Source organism: Dromaius novaehollandiae, chromosome 1 (assembly GCF_036370855.1).
Source record: "Dromaius novaehollandiae isolate bDroNov1 chromosome 1, bDroNov1.hap1, whole genome shotgun sequence".
Taxonomy (NCBI): domain Eukaryota; kingdom Metazoa; phylum Chordata; class Aves; order Casuariiformes; family Dromaiidae; genus Dromaius; species Dromaius novaehollandiae.
In genome coordinates, this window is record NC_088098.1 from 64,618,111 (window position 1) to 64,641,863 (window position 23,753).

The 23,753-nt window shown below is 36.5% G+C and overlaps 1 protein-coding gene across 7 annotated transcripts in view; it reads left to right on the top strand.

Moving 5' to 3' along the window:
- ERC1 (ELKS/RAB6-interacting/CAST family member 1) overlaps window positions 1-23,753 on the top strand; it is a 309,324-nt gene that overhangs the window by 87,563 nt on the left and 198,008 nt on the right. For all 7 annotated transcript variants that reach the window (XM_026117004.2, XM_064515015.1, XM_064515024.1 and 4 more), the window contains one exon: window positions 5,781-5,948. In XM_026117004.2, coding sequence (XP_025972789.2) covers window positions 5,781-5,948 — 168 coding nt within the window. The remainder of the gene's footprint in view (window positions 1-5,780; window positions 5,949-23,753) is intronic.

Here is a 23,753-nt window from a genome sequence, read left to right on the forward strand (position 1 = left end):
GAAGCCGTTCTTATTGCAGCTTACTTTATTAACAAGTTTAAAAGATATTCATAAATTATAGTAAAATTCATGTTTCGGCATATATTGTCATAATTTCAACTCTTACGATAAGTAAATATATTTATTGAAGAATGTGTAATTTAAAATATTTAGAAACAAGACATTGTTATATACTCTCAATAGAATAGTTATTAGAAACATTTGGATTTTATTTTAGCTGAAGGCTGCAGTAATTTTTTAATGTAGTAAATTATATTCTATTCTCTGACCTGTGATATTACTAAGTAATCATTGAGAATATTTGTTTTCCTCTGATTTCTTCCAAATCAGATTCTTATATAGCACCAGGATGCAATACAAAGCCAAACATGACTCTTTCTCTGAAACATGATGGGTTTTTTTGTCTTTCCCTCTTTCTGTGTGTCATTCTGTCTTTGGCTTTCACTAAGTTGTTGCTGTGGAGTGGAAACATTAACAATACTGGTTTAGAATGGTGCTTCCATGACAGAGATAAACATGGATATGTGGGCTCTTACCTCTGCAACACTAGTTCAGCTCCAGTCTAGCATGTTCTCCACAGTAAAATGTAGCAATCTGGTGTGGATTTGATGCATATGAAGAGTTGCTGATTATCTTTTTCATTGTTGCTGATGCTCTTGACAGAAAGCCCAACAATTAAATCATCATACAGAGTAACCTTTCTTCTGCCTTCACAAGTAGTCCACTCAAGCCTAAGGTTGAAACATGCTAATGAAATACAACACTGAGGAGATTTTTGCTGCTATGTCCTGTGATGTACCTTTTTCTTAAAGGCAAAGAGAGCTTTCTATCCAAGAATTTTCACAAAGAATAGGGTAGGAGCATGAGATTCTGTATGGTCCCACTTGTTAACAACACTGGTCAGTGTTAAAATATAATAAAGTATAATAAATACCTCATGTTTACATAAACATTTTGAGAGAAAAGAGCATACCTTCATAAGGTTTTTGCCTTTTAGTTTTCCATTAAGGAAAACTGGGGGTAGGTGGGAAAAAGACATTGGTACAGTATCTCAAAAATTAGATTTTACACCTGCCATAGAAGAACTACAAAGAACAGTGTCCTGTTTGTGGGGTGTTTATCTTGAGGGCTACTGGGTGGAGACGATGTGCTGGTTAACTTTTCAATTTGTGAAAGAACCTTTAAAAATAGTTCTATAAATTTACAATCTCTTTGCAAATAAAACAAAAAATAAATCAATATTTATTTTGGAGTTAAGATTCCATCCATACAAAGTTTGTATTAAGCCCCAATGAGCCCTTTAGCTTAGGTCTGTGCTGGCAAGTATGTGGCTTCAAAGGAAGGTTAGTTCAATCGGTAAGAACATTCCCCTTTATTTTTACGTAGTGCCCAAGGTGGCATGAATCTGTAATTAGGCTATTCCATATGGTACATTCAGATTTGCATTCAGCAGAGAAATAAATCCAGTCCTCAGGAAGTATATTAGTTGCTCTGAATGTCTTAATAGAACGTAAAATTTTCTAAGGGTCTTTCCTTATTAGGGCTTGCACTGTCCTTTTGAAACTATAGTTGTCCTTTCCCAATATCAGAGACAGTTAGGGAGTGCATTATGTTTGATGAGGAATGTGTGAATGAGACCTGGGTGTTTCCAACAAGGCTTGTTAGCACCAGCTACACCACAACCTGTGCTGACTCCTGCAAACAGTGAGCTCAGTTCACAGGGCTGAATTCACTGTGTTCAGGTATTAACACCTTGTGCTCGAGATTGTAGAACAGTCAAACTATTCTTCTGACCTGGGCAGGCCCTGCAAATAGTACATCTGTCCTGCACTGAGTTTATAAGCCCAGCAAGAACCAAACAGGCTCTGCACAAAGCTGAGTGTGTGAGCCTCTCCTCCATAAGAAGGTCATGTAATTGTGTATGAGTTGTCCAGATAACTAAGAGTTGTATGTTCACAGAGAATTCACGCTAAACTCTTCTACAGACCAGAATGGATATTGTTACAATTTGTATGGGATGATAAAGAGTCAACTCCAACACAATTTGTAAGAAAAAATCAATGTTGAAAATAGAGAATTAAGGCCTGTGAACCACTACTGAATTCAAAATCAGTCATTAAACATAGTTCTTAAATCTTAACTACTGACCGCGCTACCAGGAAACAGCTTAGCCCATTTCTGTGTTTTAACTTGTTTGAAAGATAGTAATAGAATGTCATAAAACTTATCCTTTTAAAATGTAGTTTCTCATTTCATGTAGCTGGATACTTTACCTAGCAATGTGTATAGTAGGGTAAAAGCAACATTTCACATCTCATACAAAATATAGTTTTACTACTTCTTCAGCGCATTTCTCAATTATCTCTGAATTCTGAGTGTTGGCATAGACAGAACAGAATCACTTCAAGCTCTACTTTAAAAAGTAGTTAAGCCCTTATTAGAAATTATAGCAACCTCTGGACATATATTTCAGGATTGGTATTCTATCTGTTCCTTTTGCTATCAATAACATAGTCATACTAATACAAAATAAAAGGTTTGAATTTTGCCATTAGAGAGAGACCATGAGGCTTGGTCATAACTTATGGGTGATTATACTTTCTGATTTTACTGAATGGGCTATGGCTTTGTTCATTGATCTAAATCAATGGTTCAGCCGTGGTTTGCACAGGTGGCAGTTAGATGGGAAGAATCACTCAATCTCAGGAAGAGGGTAGAACACTACCTTTTCTGGACATTGAGGACATCTTCCTAAACCTGTGTGGGAATCACCAGTGTCATAATAATACCCTGATCACTACTGCACAGTAGAGATGTTGGTAAAAATGATTTTAAAAACTATGTGTTTTGAAGCTCAAGTCCTATTGATTCAAGCTCCTAAGTCAATTCTGAAAATGGAACAGAAACTTCTATTCCACTGTGGACATTTGAAAATTTTAGTGATTTCCCTAAGATATAAATTGGTAATATTCCTAAAGTTAAGACTTTGATCTAACTGCAAAATCACAGGGAAAAAAAAGGCTTTAGAATAAATTTATATGTGTCATTGCCTTTTCTGGTAATTGATGGAGGTACTAATGTTCTCGTCCTAGTTTCCAGTCAAAATTCTATGTGCTTAATGTATGGCTATACGTATTGGGAACAGAGTTGCAGAGTATTATTTACTGCTACTGGAAAATTCAGTGAAGAAGGATGAATGGTTCCTAACTCAGTTTTTCCTACAGTTCTTACAGTGAAGAGATTTGTAGTCTTAGGTATGGTACTCGGCCAAAAAGAGGACTTTTGTGTACCTGTTGTGTCTTTGTCTAGGAAGGCTGTTGTGTTGAAGGTGGCAACCAATGTGCTCATTTTACTAAAGCTCTGTGGCAGATTGGATGGTACGTGCAGGCTGAATTAGCAAGCACCTTGTCATATGAAGAACTAGCAGTTGCCTGAGCTGCACTTCAATATTTTACTTGCCATGCATAATTAAAGGCATGGCAGACTATTACTGTGCAAGTAGTTAGGTTAAACCTGGGTTAAGACAACACCATCCAAGACGCAGAAGTCAGGAGAAGAGGCGTCAGCACCTCAGTGGCTGTTTGCCTAGTCGTTTCCATGTGCAGAGAAAATCTTAAGCTGACTTTGTTGAAGTTGGCATCACCTGACTGCCAGAGACCTCAATTCTTGTCACTGTGGGTGGATGCCATACATAAACTGAGTTGACATGAATAAACAAGTGGAGTGTTCTGCCAGGAATAGTGTTAAGGTGATGACTGTGTGTCCTGTCAGCCTTTGAAAATATTCTTGAAAGTGCTTCTTGTGGTTTCCTAGGCAGGGACCTCACGCAAATAAAACCAGGAATGCAAGTTATCCCAAACCATAAGCTAATATAGAGTTCAAAGAGAATAATCAATCAGAAAATGGAAAGCTTTCTGTGGATAAATTTTTGTTTGCAGATGTTGAATGTTCACTTAATGCTTTGCTGTAGGCATCTGGAGTGTCTCAAGTATTTTGCAACACAACTGTTGAGGGTATGTGAATTTTCTTATGAGGGAGATTTTCAGTTTCCCTTCAAGAATGAATAAAAGTGACTCTTAGCTTCAGTACTAGATGTATCCAGAGTAGGACATACCTGATCAATCAAAACGTCTGTTTTTAAATAGAAGACAAAGTCTGATCCACCTGTTAAACTTTCCATTATAAAAACTATCAGTCCTATATATCATATATGGATAATACCTGTTACTCTCATATCAGTGCACAATTGTTCCATGCCCCACTCGCTGGGTGAGAGGTTAGGAATGTGATTTTAATAATGTATGTGTAAGTGAGAAGGCTCCAGATGTAGAGGTGGCAGCAGGATTGCAGTGCTGATTGGAAGAGCAGGGCTGCTCTTTTCCCCACTGGCAAGGGCTTATTGCTCTACATAAAAGGAATCAGACAAAATAACAAAGGCTTGTATAAGAGTTACGTACTGTAAATGTTGAGCCTTAGAGGCAACTTTTCCATTAGCAAATTAAAATAAAATGGAATTAGAATGACACATTAAAACTAAATGCTGTCCGAAATACAGTAAACGTACTGCCTGTCTTTAAATTCATTCTCTAGTTGGACTTGTCCAAGTCTTCTTTTTGCTTTATGTCTCTGCTGGTCTGAGCTGTTTAGAAGGACCAAGAAATTCAAAGATCACCCTGTTTACTCACTGTGACTGATGTCCTGTAATGGATTCAGCTAATAGGGACCAAACCTGATACTGTCAAAAAAGATTAGCAGCCAAGCTGGCAGATTTGAGTTCTGCTTGAATGCCAAGTGGATAGGGGTCAGTGGGTTTCTTTTGGTATCTTGAGCAGGTTGGGGGTGTTGGATTTCGTATTCTACAACGGTCTTTGAGATTAGTCTGTGCTCTGTGGTGACCTTTTTCCTCTCATCAAATTTATATTCAGATAGCTCTGATTCCTTCTACCATTTTTTGTCTTGTGAGCACTGTTTCATTTGTGCAAGAAAAATATAGAAGGACAAGCAGAAGCTTCTCAAGATGCAGTTTTGAAGTTTGGGGATGCCACACTATTCTCAGAGTGCGTTTCTATATTTATTGATGCCATGGGAGCTCTAAGTATCTTTATGAGTCCAAATTGCACCCACAGTATTCTGTAGTGTGTCATTTGTTCCACTTTATTTGCATCCTGCAGAAAAAGAATTACTTTTAAAACTATTTTGTTGCTATTTAAACCAAAATACTCTTAGCCATTGTAAGGTAGTCCTCTTTCTATGTTTTGATCTGCAGCAGCCACAAAGACCTTTGCTGTCATTACTTGCAGCCTGAGCTAATATTCTGATTAAACGACAGACTGTAAAGTGACTTTTTGGTACTACTAGTCAATATTTAATAAATCTGAATATTAGTAATGTTTCAAATAAAGGGACAGTTTTGCTACATGTGAGAGAACTTTTGCTGCTTGCAAGAAATGCATTCTAGTGGCTTCTATTCTGAGGAAAAAAATTGCAAACTTGTATCTTGTAAGACTGAGATGTTACAAGTATGGTTTCAGATGTTCCTAGAAGGAGCATTAGTCATGTGTAATTTGGGAACAAAACATTTGATTAGTTTCATTGTTCAGTGTCCTACCACTTGTAATAACTGTTTTGGTGTATGTTGAAGTCTTAAAGGAAGGGATGTTAGTTATCAGAATCTACTTGCAGTTTAACAACACTCACTTTTTTGTATAAGTGCAGTTTCTTTTCTAAAATTTCTCTCCTTCCTTGCTAAACAAATACTGTTTCTGCATGTCTAAATCCAGGTGGACGCATTACGGTTACGTCTGGAGGAGAAAGAGACTATGCTAAATAAGAAGACAAAGCAGATTCAGGAGATGGCAGAGGAGAAAGGGACTCAAGCTGGAGAGATCCATGACCTCAAGGACATGTTAGATGTGAAGGAACGCAAAGTTAATGTTCTTCAGAAGAAGGTAAGATTGTAGATGTCGAAATAGAATACGTCTGACACATCCTCATTCCTAAGGCTGTCAAAAAGTCTGAACAAGTATTTACATTTTGAAGGTTAATGATTCAGTCTGTTCATGTAATGGGAAGACAGCGAATACTACATTTCAGTTTAGTCAAAGCTTTGAAGAAAGAAAAGCAGAAAAATTTCAAAGCAAATGTTGTTGCTTTTTAGTGCTTGCATGTGCTTCTTCTGCTTCCACTTCACTATTAACAATGACTGAAGTATTGTAGGGGGGCAGATCTGGTGGAAAATTAATCCTTTCACACTCACCAACCTAACAAAGCCACACTGATTTGAGGCATAGGATACTGGAATGACTATGACATCAGTATGTGAATAAATGAATGAAGGGTTATATCAATAGAAGTAATTAGGATGATTCCTCTGTAACTTACTGAGAAAAGTTCAGGAAGAAGTTAGTATATATAACTTTCATTAGAAATGCTGTTTTATCATACTTGATATTTCTTGGGAGGTAATAGAATAGGGTAATCAGGGTTCAGATCATCCTGCATATCTTTATGGGTAAGAAAATGTTTAACTTGTCAGAGAAATAAGGGAGGTTTCCCAAAGGGAAATGAATCCTAGGGCAAAGCAAGTCATTATGGATGATCGTTGTCACACTGCATACAGTATTCCCCAGGCAGCTGTTGCACATGGTAAAAAGAGAGAAATGTGTGTATCACAATAAATTTTAATTTGCAGAATATTTTTTCTTCTGTATTTTTGGAAGAGCTGCTTTTGGAACTTGTGTTCAAGATACTCGACTTGTGAATGTGGTTTTTTTCTAGACCCTTAAACAATTTCACAGAATTCTTGTAATTTTAATCATTCAGAATACTGATGAATTTCTCATGCCTGCTCAGTGACTTTTCTTCTAGTGTACAGCTGTCAATCATGAGGGTTTAGGACAGGTTAAGTTCCATTTGAGCAGACCTCATACAGGAATGGAAGATCAGATATGGAGGTTAGTTATAAATAAGCCATTATTCTAGAATTTCAGAGCCCTATTCTCAGTCTTCATGGTCTCATTTTTTGACTGTTCGTCTTTTTAGGAGCACTCATAGGTCTGTAATTTTTGTTGAGTTGGCTCTCTGCGCTGTCTCTCTGCGTTCAAATTGGGTCAGGCATACTCCAAATACTGAGATGCCAGCTGAATGTTTAACCAGGAAGTGGGGACTCTGACATTCGTGCAAATGTTAAATGCCAGTGAACTTGTTTTATTTTCATTTACTCTTAAACTGTTTTTTCACATGTTTTCTCATTTGGTCTGCTTAACTCTTTAGAATGCTCTTTCATTGGTTAATTTATAAGCAGTGCTGAAGGTTCTGGTTTTGCTCACTTTTAGTACTTGTTTTTTTTTCATACCACTGCAATCTGCATTATCACAGTTTCATCTTTGTCTCTTCAAGTGGCTAGCCTGTTTTTTGAGGTTTGTTTGCTGCTGCCGTTAAGTAAAAGCACCTGGATGCGTCAGGTCAGAAAGTAAGGGCGTAGACTTCTAGATGTAAAGGTTTTGATGTCTTGTTCTCATAGGTTGCTCGACAGAGGACAACACTACTGCAGTAGACAGTAATTTGAGTTGTGAGATTCAGAACCTGTCTCTGAGCATCTTAAACACAGGAGACATACAACCTGCCTATGGAAAAATATCTTTGTTTCCTTCTAGCAACTGGAAGCACATATACAGATTTGAATTTGCTTTAGCCTTCGAGTTGTTGGAACTGTTACTTTAGCATGAACAGTTAGCATGAACTGTGAGGTTTTTAAATCCAAAGATTTTGTGTTCAGCTTCTATAATTAGCAAAACTAGAATGTTTTTGCACAGAATCCAGCTGACAATCTAGTCACGAGAACTTGCATTAAATCTCTTTCATGTGCTAGAGGAAACTGAGATTTTCTCTCATTTTGTTATGGCTGTCCTTCTTTGACTGTACAGACAGCTGTTTCTGCCCTCTGTCTGGAACTTGAGGAGCCTATAGTTCCTCTCATATGAATGTTTTTCTTTTAAAACTTCATGTTGTAACCTCTGATAGATTTATTTTTTCTTTTTGCATTCCTTATTGTATTGAGTTTATGCTCTTATTAAAGTACACAGCCTGTTTTCTGATTTGTCCAAGTGCTGCCTTTCAGAGCTTCCAGTGATAGTTCAGAGTTTTATTTCATGTAAAAAGGACAGCCTTTAAACTTTTGCTTCCATGCACAATAGTTCTTTTATTCCTCTCTCTGATTAAAAACTGCTATTTTCAGGCAGATCAGTTAGAATATACAAATTAAAACCTGAAAGTCTGGATGATTCTGGTACAGTTGAAAGTATCTTGAGAAGCTGTATGTAGTAGTATTTTTTACTGGCTCAGTTTTCCAATAATAAGTGGAATTTAGGCACTTTAATTGCATACAGTGAAAGACTATGAAAGAAGTATGGCACAAAAAAAGCTTTTGCTTTTTTATAGAGGTAAGAGATTTTTTTTTCTTTAGATATTTGGAAATATCACCAGCATATATAACTGCTGCTTGTAGTTATGAAGAGGTAGGGGGCACAGGTGTTGGCAAGAATTTAACTGAATTAAGTTTCAGATTAGTGGATAGTATTCAATCATTTTTTACCAAATGCTTTTCCTGCAGCATATGTTCAAATTTGAGAATATTTTTGCAGTGGGCATGCTCTTGCTCTAAATTTTGAACACTAGGATATTCTTAATGCTAAGTAAAAAGATAATTTGTAACACATACTAAAATCATAAAGAGGTTCAAATGGAAAGAATTTATTGAGAAGTTATTAACTTGCATAACTTACCCATTTAGAAAAAGTTGTTTGCTTTCTTTTAAAATTTAGAAAGGTCACCTCTTCTAATAATAGTAATAGCCAAGCCATATATGGCTATGTGGGCATTTGGACTAGTCAAAAAATCCTTTTGTTCATAATTTTTTTTTTTCAGTGACTGTTTCAGATGCGTAGTCACTTATTCTGATCACATTGACAAGAAAATGGTTCATGTGGTGCCCAAAACTGTGTTGTACTAAATGCATGCAATTTCTGTCACTGAAGCAAAAACAATTTGAGATGCACTCTTTCTTGGGGCTACTGGGTCTCTGTTTGATTTGTTAACACAGGTTAATTGCGTAGTTTGTTTTATGTGCTGTCAATAACATTGCTATATTGATAAAGGTGGTGAACTAGAAAGTATGCTTTTTGTTCATTCTGAAATCCAGAAGAGGAAAGTAATGAATGTTTGCTGACTGATTAAGGATCAAATAAAGGAAGCAGTTAGAAGATTATGAGTAACAAAGATTAGAAAAATTAACATGACAATTGGCATCACTACCGATAACGAGTAAGCACTAAAATACTGGAGTAGGTTACTGAGAAAACCATGTGTGTTCACATTTTAAATTCTGGAAACTTTCCAATTTAAAGTTTTTACAGTTAAGCTGCTTGATAGCACCTTTATTTGAAACAAAAGAAATAAAGCAAATGCAAGAAATCTGGAGACTGCAAAAATGATTTTTACTGTCTTCCTGTCTGAAATTTCATGCAAAAACTTAGTTTTACAGAGTTTGGGTTTTTTTTTTTCTTTTCATTTCATTGAAAATAAATGTAGCATAAAATCTTATTTTGAGTTGTTAGAGTCACAGGTAGGGGAAGAATGTTGGAAGATAGAACAGGGAGTACTCTGGGCAAATCTGAATATGAAGAACATCTGTCTGTCTGTGCTGGTAGGCTCGGTTGCAAAGGCATAGGGGGAAAAATCAATACTGTGTAATCGAAGCAGTTTACAGAAATAGCTTTTGGGACAAAAGATAAATAACAGTTCCCCTGAAAGAGAAAGAAGCAGTGAATCTATCACCTGTTGCTTTGTGGGGAGGTCACGTTTTGTTTTGGCAGGGAGGGATAATTCTGCCTTCATTGTGTAATGCAGCTGTAGTCAAAATAAAAGTTTCAGTGTCTCAACGCAGGGGTCTTTTTTGGCAGCTCCCCGCGCACCATGTGATAATTGACCTGTGATTAAAGTAGAGGAAGAAGACAGATTCGTTGTGGCTGTGCTGATGTTATTTGTTTAGCCAGTATTTGGAAAGACTCTAGATGTAGTTGTCTTGCTCTTTTGAATAAGAGGCAGTACCTTTCTCAAAGGAAGTAAATGCTCTCTAGTTTTCAGAAAGCTTAGGAATTGAATGTCCTATGCTTAATGACAGGAAATACTGAGCGGCAGGAGAGAGGGACTGCAAACTGAACTTGTAATTCAGTTGTTTAAAATCAGTAGTGGTCATAGTTACTACAACAGCAATGTTAATGTCACAGTGTTTGTACTTTAAAGATAATCTTCACTCCGTTCCCTCATCCTTTTGCTCTCAGACAGATTTTGCTCTTGGTAGGCACCAACGACTATGAACATTGACTGTTCTCAATATCAAGAGGCCTCGATGACTGTTGATTTCAAGATGTATCACTATGGAATGATATCTGTCGATATCAGTCCCTATCAATAACCATTGGTACCTCTCAGTCTCGACAGGCATCTATCACTTTTGCTCTCAGTCAGATTTTGCTCTCAGCAGGCATTGATGACTGTTCATATCGATGCCTCTCAATGCAGTGAAAATACCAAAGAAATCTGGAAAGTCTTTATTATGTGAGTTCAGCATAATTATCCTGGTTGGTTGGGTTTTTTTCTTGTTTTCTCATTTTCACCATTCAGGGAGGAGTTTAGTCCACATGGGAGATGACTACAGAATTTATCTTCATTTTATACTAAACCGTGACCACTTTGAAAATAGGATCCTTATCCTTCTATTTTGACTTTCCACTTCTCTGAGAATCCATTAAGAGTTTTTCAGAGCAATTGCAGCCCAGGTAAAATGGAATGGCATGTCTTTTTTTTCCCCCTAAATGTACAGCTAATAAGAGGCTATTGGGTTAGGGGGATATCTCAGTTTCTTCATACCACCTTTCAAATCTGTGGTAGTTTAGGTTTAGAGGGAACTGATTACCATCCAGATCTTAGTGCTCATTAGAGCAACTTTGGTTTCAGTGTCAGCAAAATCTTTTCTCTCCCAAGAGAGGCTTTAGACCATGAGATTTGATCTTAACATTTCTGAGCCGTATAGCAACATACATCTTTCTGATTTGGAATATCAGTCCTAAAAGGTCCACAAGCTTAGCTCCAGAGAGTCTTCTCAATGACAAATATCCCTTAGTTACAACTGCTGGTAGAGGTGACAGTATATTCTGTAGGAACTGATCCAAGGAATGTTCTTTTGATCTTCTTGCCTAATCCAGATCCATCATGGCAGATGCCTTGTTGTACACTGAGGTGCACTCCAATATTCTTATTGTACTGGGTTTTTGGTTTCCAGGAGAGCAGGTATTTCACAGCTCTATGTTAGTAATTTGTATGGCCTTCACCAGTGGGTTTATAGCCCATAGTAATAGGCAACTTGTTTAGGTTATAAAATAAACAGTATGTGACCATGTGTATTAATGTACATGTTGAAATTCCATTCTCTGTGTTGGGAACTTCGAACTTGGTTATCGACAACAATAAATCATCTCTTGGGCATTCTTGGCACTGTAGTGTTGAGTTGGAATTGTTCGATGTCATTAAGCCGGAAGAAGGAAACTCAGTACACTTGACCTAAGTACGGACTTCTACTATTCAGAACATCCCAAGAAGTGTTTATCCTGAGTATCAACAAGAAGCACCAGGCTTTCTATTCCTAAGGGTCTTTGCTGCATGCATTTGTAGTTTCATGGCAAACTGTTTTATGCCCTTTCTCTGACTTCTCTTGTTCTAAGAATTTTGATCAGGAAAAGTGTTACTGATATGAGCATGGCTTAGTTCTAGTGGGAGGATTCTTTTAGTATACCACTGTCATGCCCAGCTACTCGATTCCTCTTTCCAGCCCTACAAAAACTTTTAGCACTGTCTGACACCTTGCCATGTTGCATCTCATGGCATCAATGCTAGTGGCTTTGTCAACAAACATGCTTCCTTGTTGTGTAAGAGAGGTTCTTCTACCAACAGGATGGCACAAGGCACATTGGCTGGCTAGATGAATGAGGTTCTTATCTTAATGTTTCTGCAGATCTACCCCTCCCACCCTGCCTCTTACATTCTGGACTATCTCCTGGAGATAGTAGTCTGCACTCTGCAGAATATATCTGCTTCTATTAGAATCTCTTGACATGTCCCTTTTCCCCTTAGGAGATAACTTTCATTTCTGGGACTCTCGTGAATTCTGTCTTTGAGATGCTAGCGTCTAGTTCCTTGTTTTATCAGTATAAAGATCGTGATTATATCATGCAGCAGAGTGGGAGAAATCTAGAGCCTGTACAGTGTTCTTTTTTAATATTGTCTCTTTAGGTTCATTAGAAGTCATTCTGAAGACAGTTTCTGAGCTCTATGTATGTTAAATTTACTTGCCTTCTGGTTTTCTTTTCTTCACATTAACCAGAATGACATGCTCTTGGATGCTACTACATACTAGAAATACTGTCTTTTTATTTAGATACCAAAAAAATTATTCAGGAGCACCTAGGCTTCTTGTCGATATTCTTGAACAATTAAAGAGCAATTTATATTTACATAAAATTATACAAATGGCTCTCTCATAAGTTAGCTACACTTAGCTTTTCACACGTGAACTGAGTTCATGCATTTACTGCTGTCTTCCGCAAAATTATTCTTTCGTAAGGGTAGTGACTGTACTTGGCCCACTCTACCTCTGTAATCATTATTCAAGTAATTTCCCTCTTACTGTCTTCCAGGCTTATAAACATTTGCTTATTAAGAGCTAATAATGAATATGGCCAGTCATTCTTAAAAAGTATTAAAAATGGTCATTTACCAATAGCAACTGGACTGTTTGACATGTTGTGAGCCACATGGATTCCATCATTTGTCCTCATTTTTCTGCTGTATTATGAAATCATTCAGAAAAATACTGTTACTGTAATCTAAGTAACTCTCAGTACTAGTCACCTAAAATATAAGATGCGTGGAGAACCTTATATAAATACTGCATGGACTTGGAAAATAACAACTCCAAAAATGTGATTTTTAAATACGCAGTTTAAAAATAAATCTCAGGGTTGTGTAGGACTCACTTCTATTAAACTTCAATGCAGTAAAATCTGTTTTTGAGTGAATTAATTCATGCTAACATGCACCTGAAGGTTGTTTAGTAAATTATGTGAGATTTCTTAATTGCTGGAGGAGGTAAAAGTTAAATTTGAAAAACTGATTTTTAATAAAGAAACTTGTATCTTATTACAGTGATTTTCAGTGTATAGTTATCATTACCAATGCAGCATCCCTGTTAGAGAAAGCTACTGAATTCAAAATAAAATTATGGCTATTTGGTATTAAGATTTAATGAGTTTTATGACTGGGCATGTTAAAAGTTGTAATTTATATATGCAGAATATGCTGCCTTATTTTTATACAACCCCCTCTTTTACTGGGAGTTTTATATGATACCACAACAAAAATAAAAATATCTGGACCATATGCAGCATATATACCCATATTCCCAGATGAATGAGAATATTCTTTCAAAAATGAAGTGTTGTTTTGATGTGTGTGAAAGATAGCAAGACAATTTCTTATCTTAAGATCTAGTGACATATGGAAAATTCTCTCAATTTATGCTGATGTTATTAAAGAAAGGATCTTGCCTATTGCCTTTAGTTACTAAAGTACTTGATTTTTATCTGTTGAAATAATGAATATCCAGTCCTCCTTTTAGATAAGTAGCTTCAAACTACAAAGGAAAGCAGGACTGTGAGGTTAATGCTGTTGGTTGTGTAGTTCAGCTGTTGTAGCTGGCTAATGTAGGTTTTTAAATTGATATGCATTGCTGTAATAGTGTTATAGAAGATGGATAGCAATAGCAAAGTTACAAGGGAACTTCATGGAGTTCCTGGAATTATCTGTGTTCCAATGTTCCAAAAACTGAAACCACAATTTAGCAGATCTATCATATATGAAAGGAATCTTTTTTTGAGTATCCCTCAAAGAGCAGCAGTCATTTTAATATTATGTCCTTCTTGTGCTTTGAGATAACCTCTTGATTGGCAACACAGAACATTACTCATAGGTAGTGGGACTGACAAATACTGGTTTCTTGAAGGGATCTGGGAAAACGGCCAACTTTGGGGCCTTTTGGCTTCATTATAAATTAAATGTGTAGGTATTTTGGCAAGATAAAGCTAATAAGCTTTGTTGGTGTATTCACTGTCGTACTAGACAAATACAAAGTCCTCGATGATTGAGGAGGCAGGAAAAGCAAGGGCGTGTACCATTTTTGAGGTTGCTTACATCAGTCTTCCTTGCATGGCTTTTCATTGCTCTCTGGGTTGCAAGACTTTGCAATTTCCGACGCTTTGGTCACCGCTGAATTGCTATTCAGGCATTTTCTGCCCCTCGGGGGATTGTCTGACCTGTGTCTGGAGCAGCCGTTACTGATTGGGTTAGCCAACTCAGTGAACTGCACTAGAACAAGGAAGGAGTCACTTTTCAGTTCAGATCTATGTTTTGCTTGATTCAAGTGTGGTTTTGAACCCACTAGGTTAGAAAATGTTCTATGGTGAGTTTTGACTCAATATTCAAGTCATTAGAACTGTCATAACGCACAAGTATATGAATGGCTTTCAAGCCTGTGATTTCACCTATCCAAGGGATGAGAAAAATGCATTCCAGTCCCAGCTCAAGATGGAACAGTGTCACCAGGAGAAATGAGAATCACCTTGTCCCAGAATAACATGTGGGCTTAACAGTTGTGATGCTCTTCCTGCTGAAGGGCTCCTATACCTTCAGCCAGTGATGGGTGGTGGAGTGTTCTAAAGAAAACTTCTGGATGAAGAGGACCACACTCTTTCCCTCTCAGCCTTTATTTTTAGTAGAGATTGGAGTGTTGATTTGTCTAAAGCAGTCTGTGGTATAAAATGGGAAAGAGTGTGATCAAATTATGGGAGTAATTTAACATATGTGGCTTCTTAAATTCATACATTTTTGGAACATGGACCTTGAATGAATTTTATTTTGAAGTTTGATTTTTCTGTCACCTATCCTTGTGTTCTGAAGTACCTCTGCAATAGCAGTGATAACAAAATACTCAACAACAATATATACTCTTGTGTTTAGTATTTACAGTAATACCTTACTTCTCCCTTTGTATTCATCAGTCTTTCAGAGAGAATAAAATGGGAATGGCAGCTGGTTGGCCATATTTTACATTGGAATTGGAAACATCCTTCCTTTCTGGAGCTTTCTCCTCTGGTTTAGGGCAATTTTACCTTATGTTATGTCTTTAATCATTGTATTAAATCATTGATTTGAAAAATGTAATTCAGTGTGTGAATCTGAGTCTCATTTAAAATCTGTGTTCAAATTGTACAGCCTTCTGCTTGAGTGATCCTAAATGATAATGTAGATGAAATTTAGTTTGCTGTCAGGATTTCCTTTATAGCCAACATTAAATCCCATGTTCCCATCCTGTCCATCTGTCTGTCTTAATGATTGGTTGTCTTTGTTCCCTGATTTTCATTCTTAGGTATTGCAGTGCTGTGATGAGTTGAGGCTTTCCTGTCCTCATGCCTCTTCTCATCATCTTCTTCTCCATAGAGCATATGATATGTAGTATGTACTACGAAAGTATCTAAGCAGAGGTATTTCAGTAGGTATGGTACCTTTACTCTCTATACAACCAAATCAGAATCTAAAGCAAGGTAGGAAAACAGCATTATCATTCCCAAGTACATGAGATCAAGTTGTCATGGAATGAAAGGTATTTGTTTGACAATAGCAAGCAATGGATCACTGTACTTGGAGTTTATCCAGGTGAAAAATTTTAATTAATAATTTAATAAGCTTTTCACTTGACACATTGTAAGCATGATATATAACCTTGTAAAGCTTAAGCTACTCCAAAACCAACGTCTGAGCTTCTCAGTTTTACTCTGTTTCTTGCAAAATGGAATATAAAATCTAAGTTAACATGCACTGGTTCTAAATTTTTCCTTTTTTTATCAGCCTTTTGTAAGAAAGAGAGAGGCTCTTCCATGGTGAAGTAGTTTCAGTCTTCCTTATTTTGAATGTTTGGGAACTACCATTCTGAAAATGCTCTGAATTATAGTATTTGTATTTTTTCCTAAATCAAATCTACATACATATATCAGCAAAGTCCATTCTGGGACTTGGTACAGGAGGGACCAATCGTTCCCAAAATAGTTGTCTTTTTAATCCATTCATATTTGATATGTCTTAGGAATAAAACTCTAGAAAGCATAGTGAAAAGAGATTGCTTGATAATGTCAGGACACAGCTGGAAGAAGAATTAGCATGATGCTATTCTGCATGATTAGGCCAAGATTTCAACAAAATGGATGTTATCCAGAATTAGATTATGAAATAAATTACCACATAATTTCAATTATGGTTCTCAATATAAGTGACCCTTTAACATATATGAAAGACATCAAAACTAAATTTACAAACTTAATGTTTCATTGAAGGAGGAGAAGAGAAGCAGAATCTATATGAATTTGTTTTGCTATTTGTGATGGCGGGGTTCTGTTTAAAATTACTTGAGTGATAGGAGTATTGCCCTGAGGTTGGAGCCAACAAATTGTCTTAATAAACAACCCAGTTTGAAATCTTGCTGTTGGTGGATAATGGATACTGACTGTCTCTTAGCTGATCAATAGTGTCAAAAATAAGGAGTCACTAAGTGAAGCTTTAAGATAAAACAGTGATTTTTTTTAATGGATTATGTAATTAACCATAGGTGATTAACCAATTAGTTTAGATATTGCTGAAACAAATATCTGATGATCAGCTTTTATGCTTTTGTTAAAAAATTTGCATTTTACATAAAGGATTGTGTGTTCGTATTAAGCCTGTATGCTTTGTGACATAACCAATATCTATAGGTTAGAAAGACTGCCTCCTCCTGCACCCCCTCACTTCAGAATCCTCTTTCATATTGGCCAGTGTCAAATATAGGATTTTACAACACAAGGACTCTGCTTTTGACTAGGTTGGGCTATTGATATTATTGAACCTCCTCAGAATGAAGAAATTTCTTAACTAAATTTAACTGTTTTACAGCTGTCTAAGGATGTGACTCATTGCTAACATGTAACTTTTTCTACGCAAAAGCTGTGGAACTGAGACAATGCTTGGGAACATCGAAATTGGCTCCCCTGAAAATGTGTATTTCTGTTCATGTACAAAGTCAAAAATCATTTTCCAGTCTTGAGGTCCTCATTTCTTTTGTTTTTACCAACTTAGACTATGCCAGAGTCTCCTTAGAGCCATGTAAAGAGCTGCCTCTCACTATCAATTTTCAGAAACTGAAAAACGTAATGACAGGAATTGTGCGTAAAGGTTTGGAAGATGATGCCAGCTGTTTACTAGCTAGTTTACTAGAGCAATTGCAAACTTAATAATAATACTGTGAGAATATGGTTTTAAGCATCTCTTTTTAAATGCTGTTTGGGGTAGATAATACGACAATACAGAAGAAATTCTTTACTATTGCAATTTGGTTTATGGTGACTGTTCTTGTTGGGTCTAGTTTGAATTGATCAGTCAGCAAAATGGTGTTACCAAAGGGCGATTAAGTATGCAAAGGAAAAGAGGACAAGAGGAAACAAAGCAAACAAAAGTGAACTGTTTCTCTGGTTGATATAAATCTACTTGCAAGACATGTTTGTGTGAAAAAGCACTGAAAAGAGAATAGTCTTTTGGATCAGTGCCAGTTGTCTGTGGTATAAAATAATGAACTGTCCATAGAAGTTATTAAGTCGAGCTTTGTTATAGCAGAAATTCCTTCTCCATACCATTCTTTTCTCAAGTCAGTCGTGTTGCATAAGCATGAATGCAAAGTTAGGTCAAGGATAATGCATGAGTTGTATTAGGCGTTCTGTAATTCCTAGATTTTTTAAGCTTCCTCTTCAGTCTGTGCACAATTTTTTCTTCTTAGAGTAGCAATGTGCCTGTTTGCGGCCCATACATTTACTTGACAGTTAAGTATTTTATGACAGAAATCACAATAATAAATTTTTTGTGGTTTCTAAGCTATATAGCTACAGAATGCCTTATTTGTAAAATGAAAAACTGTAGAATTTTCTGCTAATTTCAAAGGACTTTGAGCAGATTGGAGATCACAGAAGTAAGAATCAAAAAAAAGACTTCATCTGAAAAAGCAAGTAACAATATTTTTGGAAGCTATTCTGAATTTTAACTGGACCTGAGTATCAGCAGATAGGAATATATTATGCATGGCGAACCACTGTGTTGGAGTTTCCCCATTTCAAATTCTGGTTTTTGTCCTGTCCTCCTCCATGCTCTCTGCACTCCCTTTAGCCATGTTCTCTTTTTTGAGCCTTTACAGTTCAAGGTGTCACAGAATCCTGTTATACTAGGCTTAGTAACATCAGGGCATTTCCAAAGTGCAGTGATATGAGAGAGAGACATTTCCAGTGTGGTGATATTAAAAAGATAGAAATGTTCCAGATAAGCATTGAACTAGAGCAGTGGTAAAAAGAAGAAAACCTATTTGTGAGGCAAAATAAAAATTAATCATGCCTTCACTGGGTAATAAATGGATGTAAAATGAACAAATATTGTCAGTGGATACTGCTTAATTGAACAGTTCACCATCTCTACATTGAAGTGTTAATATGGACCCTGAGATTTGAAATTTGAAAGAGAGAGAGATGACCACTGATACCTCGCATTTCATAGTGTTTTTAATTTACTTTGTGCTTCTCAAGCTTTACAAAACTAACTGATACACAAACTATTGAGGAATAATTTTCTGTTATCCTTCAAGAACAAGAATCTCTGAATATAACTTGGCAACAGTTCAACCATATTTTCGCAAATGGTTTGGATCATAAAGTAAAAAGAGCACACTGAATACAGTCAAACTTTGGAAGGAACTCTGCCATGGGAGTACCTAGCAGTGAGCCTTGTCCTTCCACACTGAGTAGATATTGTGACTTCCTGCCCTCAAGCCCGCAGATTTCTTCCCACAGAAACTTCAGGGCAGAGCGCGCTGTGATACACCCAGGTCTTGTCTTTAAAAGAAGTAAGGACACAGATGAGTTGCCTACCTGGACACATAGCTTGAAGGTTTACCAAGATGTTCAACTGGACATGGCTAGTGTTTGCCAAAACATTAGTGAAAGCAGACAGATGGCTTAGGTCTATCCCAAATTTTAAAACTACTTAAAAATCTTACCCTCACAACAAGAAGACATGATATGCCTGAAACTTCAGCTCAGCATCTTGTTGCTTGTCTTAAGAATTTAACTATGTAAATTAATAGCAAGACCCTTACCTTCAGTCTAGCTAATACAACTTGGTAATATGAATGACATCCACTCATGTGACAGATCTTGTTTCACTGGGGACTTTAAAGGTCACCAGCAACACCTTATACTGGAGGTTCAAAGGGAGCCAAAACACATAAAGAAGATCAAGTTTTGTGTTTGCTTTCATTCATGCAGTGGTGAGTTACATTCTTTTCCTAGGAATTTATGTTGGCACTAAACTAAATGCAGATTTTTGCAAGTTATGCAGAACTGTTGTACTGGTGCTTTTGCAAGATCTGCAGTACAAAGATAGGCATAATGATGGTTTTTGCAGTGTGACATTTGTAAAACTGGAGCCTAATCTTATCAAATTGACTAGTAATATTTGATTATAGGCTTTTATTATATAAAAAACAGCTTCCAGAAAAACAGTATTATTTACAAATTCACTAGTATAATTTTCTTGAACATTCTTCAGGGCTTAAGGTGACCTCTCTTTACTACATTTTAGGAACAAAATTTCTTGACTTCTTTCAGTTATCTAGTAAATGTCTTACCCTTTCTTCAGAAGCAACTATTTTTTTCTTGTCAGATACAGCGATATGATCTTGTATATGGGAAATGTTATGTTCTCATCCTGGTTCTGATGCAACTCCACTTTTCCCAGCTTTTCAGATATCACCAGGTTGTAGCAGAATAAAGTATGACTACAGGCTATCAACTTTATATCATGATATCAGTATTCTTACAGTGCAGGGAGTGGCATCTCACTAGAAAGAATTTTAGCTGATTTATCATCATATACCTACTTACTTGCCAACTTTTGCTCGCACACGAGCTTCTTTTCTCCCCCATGTGAATATTTCTGACATGGACAGAATCACCTTTGCGTGTGACTGGTGAGATTCTCTCATCTCCTTGTAGTTACTGACCCTCTAGCTGATGTTGCCAGCAGTGTCAGTACAACACCATGGAAGACTTGTGTTGAAAGCTCGTAACTTACATGAAGTTTTTATTTATCTGGACAGCTATGCCATAGAAATAGATCACAAAACATCCCAACCCAGCTGGTTATTTAGATAGCATTTTATAGTACTGCTCCCACAGTGGATGAAACCAAGGATTGGAAAAGTCAAAGGCTTAGCAGTCTCTGAGATATTCTTTTGTACATCTGCTCTTGATAATATCATTAAGGAATATTATCCAGTGTTACACTGATTGTCCATTGTATATTATGATGAAGGTGTCATGTTATTGACCAAAACAGTATCTTCATGAAGCTGCACTGGAGTAGCGCAAAGTAAAGACATTTTCACATGTTTATACAAAAAGTACAGTGAAAGATTTGTCTGCTGGTAAGTAATATAGCTAGCTACTAGAAATTGGAGATACACACTAATGGTAGAAAACATAACGAACTTTTTCAATAATGAAAAAGATTTTGAATTGAAATGGTCATTTTGCATTTTTAAAAATATTTTTCAAACATTCTTGGATCTTAATTTTTTGAGAATTATTTCAATTCTTTCTTATTGACACAGAATGCAAAAGAATGAACTAAGTTAAAGGGTTGTTACCACTTTTATTTTTTTTCCTTTAACCAATTTGCTCCTTTCAGAAGTCAAACAGAGTAGCAAAAAGAAAACTGAAAAAAAGGGAAATGAAAAAGAAGTGTAGTTAATTCTGTTCTATCTTGGGTGTTGGAAGAAAAGTTTTAATTGCAAAGTATCTATCTTTGATTAAAAAACAATATTTTGAAAGGAGGGGGAACCCTTTTACAAAAACAGGAAGGAGAAAAAAGTTGAATGATCAGTGCAAACCCATTTCATTTATTCTAATAGAGAAGTCATTGGTGCAAGAGAAATCAGTTTCTCAATGTTCAGTTTAGACATACCCAAAAGGCTGAGGATGGTTCTACAAGAGGATTTTTTGGCTGATGCACACTGTAAAGGATCTACTGATAACCTGTAACTAGAGGAATTTGGGGCTCTAATGGTCTTTATGAGTATTTAATTAGATGCATTTCCCTTAATTCCTAGGCTGATTTTTCTTTTTTGTATTTGCGTGGAGCTTTCAGTGAGACTGGTGTTTGCAAAAAGTACACTTGCCTCCTTGCCCTTGGAATAGGTTGCCAGAGGAAAACGTTCTTTACTTAATCATGTGCTTCAGGGCTGAAAGGCAAAATAATTAGTTCCACTCAACTAGGAATAAATCACCCAGGCTGAAACAAAATAGTGCCTGACAACTGGCAATGTTGGTAAAATAAACCAAACCAAAACAAAACAAAAACACCCCACTCCCCTCCAAAAAACAGATTTCACTGAAAAAACAGATGTCAGTAAATCCTTATTGATGAGGGAATTGGTTTGCAGAGCAGATGATTCCAGTGTATGTATACCTTTACAGTAAGTTTACTGTTTCTAAGTTACCATAGATCCCAGCAAAATAAGGATACAGAGCAAGAATAAAGATTCTTAATAATTTAAATGATAATCTTTTTAATTTTTCCAGCTTAGAAAGTTTGGACAGTAATACATATTCCTTAGGTTTGGAGATTGTTTCAGAGGAAACTTGTCCTCTTCAGAATGTTTAAACAGTGCTGCCTTAAGCCTTGTCCCTTTCTGTCACCCAGAAGATATTGGAGATGCCATTGTGTTTTATTTCATCTTTTGTTCAGGACAAAAGATAGACCAAATCTGGTCACCTATTTTTCACCTAAATTTCATAATTTGTTCAGAATTACTGGGTTTTTTTCAGTTCTCTAGGAAAAGATGATAATAAAACCAGTATCTTTATGTGACTTATGTTATGTATCCTGCTGAAAAGGAGTATCAAACTGCTTGCAAAAACATAATAGCAAAATTCTTCATTAATTAGCTAGATGGACAAAGCATAGACTATTTTCCTTCACTTTTTTGTTCAGCTCATATAATTTTGGGGAACCAATACTTTAGCTACTATTTGCTACAGTAGTGCAGGTTTGGGAGAAAAACAGAATAGAGGCAATTATGTTTTTGTTGATCATGGTTTCATAAAGGAAATGTTGCATCTATGTTACTATACAAATGTTTGAATTTGGACACATGAATTGAGCCAATATCTAGTTTTCTGTAGTTTAAGGGCATGTCCTTGTTGGGAACTATCAGTTGTCTAACCCTGCCAAAAACACAGTTCTGTGTGTAGCTTTCTTTCTTTCTTTCTTTTTTTTTTTTTTTTTTTTTTTTTTGATGGCATACATCTATTAGTGTGACTTGAAACATTTCAGTGTACCTGCAGTTCCCTGCAGACTAAAGAAAAAATGATTTGTTACTCCAGACACGATAAAGCATGCTTGGAGGCTGAAAGAAGAGACAGGTTTACACTTTGTACACGTTACATTTTCTCGGTGTATAGGATGGTGCAGTTGTAATGAAAAGATGCAGTAGTCATATATAATACTGTTATAGAGCTGACATTTTACTCTGGTCACAATAAACAGTGTGTTATTGAAACATGTAAATGCATGTGCCCCCTTTAGTTTTGTGCCGCATGCCTTGGCAAGCAGCTTAACATATGCTGATGTTGAATTATTTAGCTGTGTCTCTTGTGTGCAGTTTGCTCACAGCAGAAAGTCACTCTGCACTATCCCCTGTTCAGCCACTTGGAGCCTGTGCTAGAGTGTTTCGCCTCCAGAAGCAAACATGAGTCTAAGAATAGCTCACGCTTCTTTGTAGTATATTTTCATGGTTGGCTATCTAAACAGCCAGTCTGTCTAGACAGCTGACGACACTCTGAAAGCTTATAAGGTCAAGAGCAGCCACGTAGGCTACTCTTGGGGATGTTACCTAGTTCAGTCACTGCATGTGTGGGTGCCATGAGGACTTCTCATTCAGAACGATTAGCATTCTGTCTGAGGCTGGTAACTTTTAGCTCCCTGTGCTGCAAGCATATGCTAGGAAGGCATTAAATAATAGATAGGAGTGTATAAAGAAATAGGGGTTTTCAGTGTTATGTTACATCTATATCTGGGTCACATGAGATGATACTTGTCATGCTTTTGCATGCTCTTTAAAGTTTGTTTTATAGTGTCATTTGTGCTCTGCTCTGATTTAAATTTTAAGCATAGCTCAGAAGCCTAATACTTTTTTTTTTTTAAGAGAAGTTAATGAGGAAGATAAGCCAAAGCCAATTTCAGTACATACCTAAAAAAGGAAAAAACTGTATATAGTTCTTGTGCTGTCACTAATATAGAGATTGTGTACAAAGCTGGATCATAAGTTCACATATGCCTGCATAATAGAAATAAAAAAATCATATGGAGAAAAATATGCCAGGAGGCTCCTCCAGTGGCCATGGTTTACAAAGGAACTTCAGCAAGGGTTTCCCGGAATTAGGGCCTTCTTGCTGCCTTCTCCGTGCTTCCACTTGTTACACATCTAATCAGCTTTTGTGATTAAACATTCAACC